Source organism: Miscanthus floridulus, chromosome 12, assembly GCF_019320115.1.
Source record: "Miscanthus floridulus cultivar M001 chromosome 12, ASM1932011v1, whole genome shotgun sequence".
NCBI classification, from domain to species: domain Eukaryota; kingdom Viridiplantae; phylum Streptophyta; class Magnoliopsida; order Poales; family Poaceae; genus Miscanthus; species Miscanthus floridulus.
The window spans coordinates 75,777,936-75,785,328 of record NC_089591.1 but is presented as its reverse complement, the minus strand read 5'-3'; the positions used below and the strand labels follow the sequence as shown (position 1 = coordinate 75,785,328).

General features: G+C 48.4%; 1 protein-coding gene across 1 annotated transcript; it reads left to right on the top strand.

Moving 5' to 3' along the window:
- The first annotated feature begins 5,871 nt into the window (after positions 1-5,871).
- On the top strand, positions 5,872-6,498 carry LOC136498486 (uncharacterized). The gene has a single exon (XM_066494409.1). The coding sequence runs from the start codon at positions 6,150-6,152 to the stop codon at positions 6,399-6,401; it is 252 nt and encodes an 83-aa protein (XP_066350506.1). The 5' UTR covers positions 5,872-6,149; the 3' UTR covers positions 6,402-6,498.
- Positions 6,499-7,393: the final 895 nt, after the last annotated feature.

Below are 7,393 nucleotides of genomic sequence, written 5' to 3'. Positions count from 1 at the left end.
CGACCAGACGCTGGGGTCCTGTGTCTGGTCGATCTGACCGGAGCGTCCAGTCACCCCGTATTGTGCCTAGTGAAGGGGTATAATGGCTCTATTTCATGGGGGCTTCTATTTAAGCCATATGGCTGGCTCAAGCTCACTCTCTTGGCCATTTGCATTGACATAGCAATCTTGTGAGCTTAGCCAAAGCTCTTCCACTCATCTCCATCATTGTTTCATCATCATTGTGAGATTGGAAGAGAATCCAAGCACATTGCTTGAGTGATTGTATTTAGTGGCACTTGACATTCGTGTTTCGCTATGTGATTCACTTGTTACTCTTGGTGGTTGCCGCCACCTAAACGGCTTGGAGCAGCGAGCATCGTTGAGCGAAGGTTGGTGACTGTCTCTGGCTCCGATCGTGGTGATTGTTAGGGGTCTTGTGCCTTCCTCGGTGGAGAGCCGAAAGGTAACTCTAGTGGATTGCTCGTGTCATTGAGTTACCTCACTTGTGGATAGGTTCTTGCGGTGTCCAATTGTATGGACGAGGTTCGTGCAATACCTCTTAGCCACCAAACCACCAAGTGTTGGTCGACACAACGGGGACTAGCATGCCGACAAGTACGTGAACCTCGGCAGAAAAATTGGTTATCTCTTGCCCTTTGGTATTCTCCCGGTGATTGATTTAGTATTCATCTTATGATTGGTCCACTCCTCTACACGGCGGTATAATCACCCTACTCACTCATTTATATTCTTGCAAACTAGTTGTGGCAAGCTCTTTAGTGTAATTAGAATTGAGAGCTTGCTTTGTTATTTTAAGTTCATCTAGTGAAGCTCTTTAGAGTAGCAAAATTAAGAGCTCTTAGTGAGAAGTAACATTGCAAGTTATGTGCCTAGTAATTATTATAACTAGAATTGTTGGATAGGTGGCTTGCAACCCTTGTAGAGCTAGAGCAAGTTTGCATTTCGCTATTTGTCATACTAATCAAATTGCTCTAGTTGATTTGTAGATTTTTAAATAGGCTATTCACCCCCCACTAGCCATATTAAGACCTTTCATAGTTGCACTCAACATAATCCGAACGAGATATAGCTCTGCGAAATAGTTGTTGGGTTTTGATTTTATAAAACTTTACCGAAGAAGCTAAAGTTATTTTAAAAAAACATTTGGTACAACTTCTTTTATTTTTACGGTAAAACAACTTCTTAGAGAAGTTAGAAAAAAGGGATTTGTTAAAATTCAGGCGTTTCTTTTTCAGGCGACGTTTATTGCAAACATTTTATACTAAAATTGCATATTTCAATTATTGCAATTTCTGTAAACACAATCTGTAATTTTTGGAACTGAGCATAAAAACCCCGTTACATAAAACCACAAACCCGACAAATCTGATTTGTGTTGGCATACAGATAATTAACAATTTACAATTATTTTCTATAGGAAGACAAGGGCAAAATTTAATATGTTATGCCACAAAGACAAATCAAAAAGTAACAATTTACTTGTACTAGTTAGCGGTACAAGAGTGTTGCCTGAAATTATCTTAAAATTCAGACACCTGAATTATAGGTGAAGTGGAAAAAAAGCTAAGAACTATGTACAGGAGAAGCTGAAAAACCCTAAAAAGAAAAAAAAGTGCAGCCAGCTCAAAGTCTTAGTCTTAATGTGTTATTACAAAAGCCAACAGTTGTGGCAAAGTTCATAGAATGACTATGGCAAAGTTCACAGAAATAGAATGACAGAATCACAGTCCACACTCAGTCACTCACACAGCTTCACAGCACAGCACAGCAGACCAACAGTCCAGCACAGCACCAGCCACCAGTAAAAGACCAAAACTCCAAAAGTACCTACAAAAATAGAAGAATCCAATCAGTCCAAAAGTATTGAGTTGATTGAGTCATAGTATTTAGTTGAGATAGACAGTCAGTACCTCTCAGGCTCTCCTCTCTCCAGTTCTTCTTCACTTGTTGTATCCAGCACAACAAAAGAAGTCCAAAAGTACCTGCAAAATTATACATAATTCATGTTATTGTTTTGCCATTAATGTAAATAGGCTGGTACTTATAGTTATAGATTTGAGTTGAGTACCTAAGAGCGAGAGGAGAGGTTCTTCACTTCTTCTATACAGCACCAGCAGCACCGCCGCTGCCACTGGCTTCGCCTTCACCATCAAGGAAGAGGTTCTTGAATGCCTCCTCTAGGTCCACATCCTCAGGTGCATGCTGTTCTCTTCTTACTACTTGCTCCCAGTCCTTCATGCAGGTGAGCATCTCCACATGCTCTGGCAACAAGCGCCGCCATCGGTCTTCGAGTATCCTAGCTGTACAGCTGAAACAAGACTCAAAAGAGACACTAGATACAGGAACAGACATGATATCTCGAGCCATAATAGATAGGATTGGATAGGTTAGCTTGTGGTCACGCCACCAGAGCAGTATGTCAAAGGATTCCTCATAACATATGACAGGGTCACTGTCCAAGTAAGCTGAGAGCTCACTAGTGGCACCCGAACTAGATGGAGTAGATGAAGATGAGGGGGAACAACCAGAGCCAGGGGAAGCACCAGGACCTCCAAAGATCCTTCCCCATTCCTCCTTTCTCTTACCACAATGAGCTGAATGCTGTGAAACCCTTTGAGTCCTAGCCGCCCCACCAAATTTCTGCTCATACTTGTAAAACAATCTGTACAATTCAGCTTTGACATCACCATAGTATAAACTATAACCGGATCCAGTATGTTGAGCAAGCAATTCAAGCACATTAAAGAATCCTTTGATCTTAGCTCTAGGATCAAGAATGAATGCATATGAATAGAGCAGTGGAATTTTCTCCCAATATTTAAGAAATTTAAGCTTTATAGGATAAGCAATCATTCTAAAATTCTGATCTGTTTTAGCTTTATGCAGATGCTCAGCAATGTCAAGGATATGATGCAAAACAAGTGGAGCTGTGGGATAGTAAACACCAGACAGAACAACAGTAGAATCATAAAAGAGTTCCAGGAACACCATTATCTGTTCAGCAACATACCAATGCTGTGCAGTCAACAATTCTGAACCATAATTAGAGTTAAGCCACACAGAAAATACTTCTTTGTATGGTAGCAAATGCTTAAGCATTAAATAGGTGGAATTCCATCTAACATCCATATCCAATCCAAACTTTCTAGGCCTTATACCCTGAGCAATACAGTATTTTTTGAATAATGCAATTCTTTGATTAGAGGAATTCAAAAAGTTTATTGCAGTTCTGAAATCTTCAGTAAAAGGTTTCAACCTCTTCAAGTCAGATTTGATAATGAGATTAATGATATGACAGGCACAACGCTGATGCACAAGTAAATACTTGACCTTGTGAGGATCATCATGTGTAGGTGCGGGATAAGAACCCAAGTAACCAAACAAGACATGTTGCAAGATATCATAAGCCTTAGAATTAGCTGAAGCATTGTCTAAAGTGACAGCAAAGATCTTATCAATCAACCCAAACTCCTCAACCACAACAGATATCTTCTCAGTAATGTTTTCACCAGAATGTGACACCTCAATTAGCCTAAAACCTATAACTTTTTTCTGTAACTCCCAATCAGCACTAACATAATGAGCAACAACAGAAATATAGTCCTCCTTAGCATTACAAGACCAAATGTCAGATGTCAATGACACAGATGAGCAAGCAGGAAACAAAGAATTCATAAGCATAGAACGTTGCTCAGCAAACAATTTACCCATATCTCTAGTAGTGGCATGTCTAGAAACCTTCTCAAATCTAGGGTTATGAGCACGCTTAATGTAATCCTCCCAGGCCTGTGTCTCACCTATGCCTAATGGAAGGTCCAGCCTAGCAATCAACCGACACAACTCAATACGAGCAATAGCAGGGTCATACACCCAGTTATGCAAACCATCAGCATTCAGAGCAAGCCTAGACTGGACCCTCTTATCGTTATCATGTTTAGCCTTGCAAGATTTCTGGTGCCTTTTCAAATGACCAGTGCCAGCAGTAGATCTAGCAGTATACCTCTTGCCACACATTTTATAGATAGCAGCTACTCGTATGTTATTTTCCTTAATCTCAGTGAAATCCTCCCAAACAGCAGATATGAGCTTACCACCACCACCAGTCGATGAGGTACCATGAGTGTCAGTGGAGGCTGCCACCCCACAGTCGTCGTCACCGGCACCAAGATCAATCGGATGGGTGCCATCACCGTCACCGAGATCGATGCCGAACAGCCCGGCTGCATCCTCACGGATGTCGTCGTCGTTCTCCACTTCCAGAACCTCCCAATCTGAGGCCGAGGGAGGGGGGAGGGGGACGGCCGGCCGGCTCGGCCTCGGCCCCTGGCTCTAGCTCCAGCACCGCCCCTCGACGGTGGACAGGGGCGCTTTGACACTGGTGGGCTTGCCATGGCGCCTCCAGAGGAGGACGACACGGCGTCTGGCACCAACCTACGAAGAAGATGAAGAAGAAGATTACAAATTTAGAACTTACAAGAACAGAGACAAGAGAGTGACAGTGAGTGAAAGAGAGAGACAGATCTAGGGTTAGGGTTTTGACTCACCTATGCCACCGGAGCCTAGTGCTGGAGAAGAGGCCAGGGGCAGGGAGCCAGCCAAGAGCCCAAGACCGAACCAGAGGAGAGAGACACTGGTTAGAACGACGGCGAGCGGCAGCGGAACGACTGATAGGCACAAGCCACTCACATGGTAGTATGGTACACCGGAGGAGGAGAGGAGGGAAAGGAGGGAGGAGAAGGAGAAGAGGGAAAGGAGGGAGGGAGGCAAGGTGCAGGACCGGCGGCGAGGTCACTGGAGCAGGGCCGGTGAGCACCAGGCGAACGGCGGCGACAGATCGAGGACGAGGCGTCAAGGCACCAGACGCGAGGCGAGAGCGGAGAGCGGTCAGCGACTCAGCGGCGAGGCGATTTGGAATGTGAAGCTAGGGTTAGGGTTAGGGGCGTATGGTACACCGGAGGAGGAGAGGAGGGAAATGAGGGAGGAGAAGGAGAAGAGGGAAAGGAGGGGGGAGGCGAGGTGCAGGACCGGCGGCGAGGTCACCGGAGCAGGGCCGGCGAGCACCAGGCGAACGGCTGCGACAGATCGAGGACGAGGTGTCGAGGCACCAGACGCGAGGCGAGAGCGGAGAGCGGTCAGCGACTCGGCGACGAGGCGTTTGGAATGTGAAGCTAGGGTTAGGGTTAGGGGCAGCGACACCTGCATTTTATATCAAGAGAGGGACTGGGGGAGCCAGGGGAGGTGGCTTGTTGGGCTAGGCCAGCCAATGGGCCGTGGGGGCACCGGGCCGCCATCGGGCCGCCTCTTTGGACCGAGTCGTGCCCGTGCCCGTGCCGTGCCACGGGCCAGGGTGGCGGCCCAAGCCCATCCTGGTCGCTCGGGCCGGGCCGGCCTGGGCCCGGTGGCCACCGTGCCGTGCCGTTCTCGGGCCGGGCCAAAACGCCGGGCCATAGGCCGGGCCGTGAGCCCGCGAGCTGCATGGCCATCTATAGCGCAGGCAAGTCCGGTTGCATAAAGGACGTGGTCTGGTACGTTCCGTAACCAAACATTATTAATTGCATCAGCAAATAACCCGTGGTATCCTGGAAACCATGTCCCATGGCGTCCAGCAATCCCGCAACGTCGCTCTCACATTCACTCCTCGTCCTCGTCCTCGTCCTCGTCAATGAGCATGTGGTAAAAATCTGCAGCTAACCCATGCGCTTGATTGCGTTAGAAACGGATTAGTTTAATCAGCTAACCCATGTGGTAAAAACCGAAAGGACAATGTCAGTACAAGCAGTCTAGATTCAGTGATACAGAGATGCGTTATCGCATTACGGAACAAGACAAGAGAGCCAAGTGACCCACTGGGCCGGTGTGGAGAAAGCGATCTGCGCCTCTGCGGCGTAACGTAAACAAGCAGGGAGAGTGAGGTTGGAGCCCCCGGTATCCAGGGAAACCAGCGTCCGCGGCCACCTGTTTCCGCCGTCCCGCCCCTCGCGGCCGGCGTCCCTCCGGTATATAACCTGCCCGCCCGGCGGCCTCCCAGCTCACCACAACACAGCATCACACAACCTCACAGCACTACTGCAAATCACCAGCGATCAGCACACCAACCGAACTCTCTAGGCAAGAGCCCAAGATCCGAGGAGTAGTAGCAGAAGGACATGGCGGCCGCATCGAAGGCGTCGTGGATGGTGGCCATGAGCGTGGGCGCGGTGGAGGTGCTCAAGGACCAGGCGGGCCTCTGCCGCTGGAACTACGCGCTGCGGTCCATCCATCAGGCCGCCAAGGCCAACGCTCCCAGCTTCGCGCAGGCCAAGAAGCTAGCGCCGGCGCCGGCGGAGAGGAGGCGGGCGGACAAGGCCGAGGAGGGCATGAGGACCGTCATGTACCTCAGCTGCTGGAGCCCCAACTAGAACTAGGCTTCAGTGTCCAGCCGTGCGTCTGTGTCTCGTCTCGAAGGGCAGCAACCGGGCCTGGGTTGAGACCTGGTTGGTTGCCTCCTGCGATTGTAATATAGGAAATAGGTCCAATAGGATCAAGATGATGATGAAAAGTTCTTTTACTTCACACGAGTAATATTAAATGGTTCTTATTTGCATTGGAATTTGAACTGTTTGGTTTGAAAACAAGAATTCGGTGTTGTTCGTACCACCATGTGCTCAAGGAGAACGGTCGCCGGTCGATAATGGCAATTTCAGGTTCTGAGATCTATTCTTCCGTGACAGCGGTTTAGGAGTACCTCTTAGAGGACAAAATTGAAACAACGAGCTGAAAGTTTAGGTCCAGTTATAAGACAAGCGAACAGGGCCATTTCAGGTCCCTCTCCATCAAGCTTTTGCAGTCCACGGTAGTGAACCGTGACCATCGTCGAAAACGAAACTAATCATGGTCTCCGAGGTTCAGGGACAAACTGTGCTTACGCAAAGTGGGCCTCCATGGCACCGTTTCAGTTTGGCTGTAGTTTCTTGTTTGTGCTCCTTCCTACAAACCGCTAACCACGCGATTGAGTGAGTGAAAAGACGGACTAGTTCGCTGAAAAGGCAGGAAGGCTGACCTCGAGTCAGCTGTACTAGTAGTTTGGAAGTAGTTAAATCTGAAATCTCTACTAGCACCAAATCCTGTTTGCTGAAACTTGCTGCTGCTACTAGCACCAAATTGAAAATCGAAGGGTGGTCACTGTTCCGCGCGACCGTGCCCACTCTCTCGCGCAAACAGTGTCTAGGTACAGAGGTCAGAGGATGGGCAGGGGAGTGGCATCCGTTCCTATCTCTGCAACTGCAACTGCAACTGCAAGCGCCGCGGGACGAGACGAGTTCAGCCGAGCAAGCCCTCGTTGCCGGTATGCAGGAAAACCATCGCCCGCGGCCACCTGTTTCAGCCGCACCGCCGGCCCGCCCATCCGTTC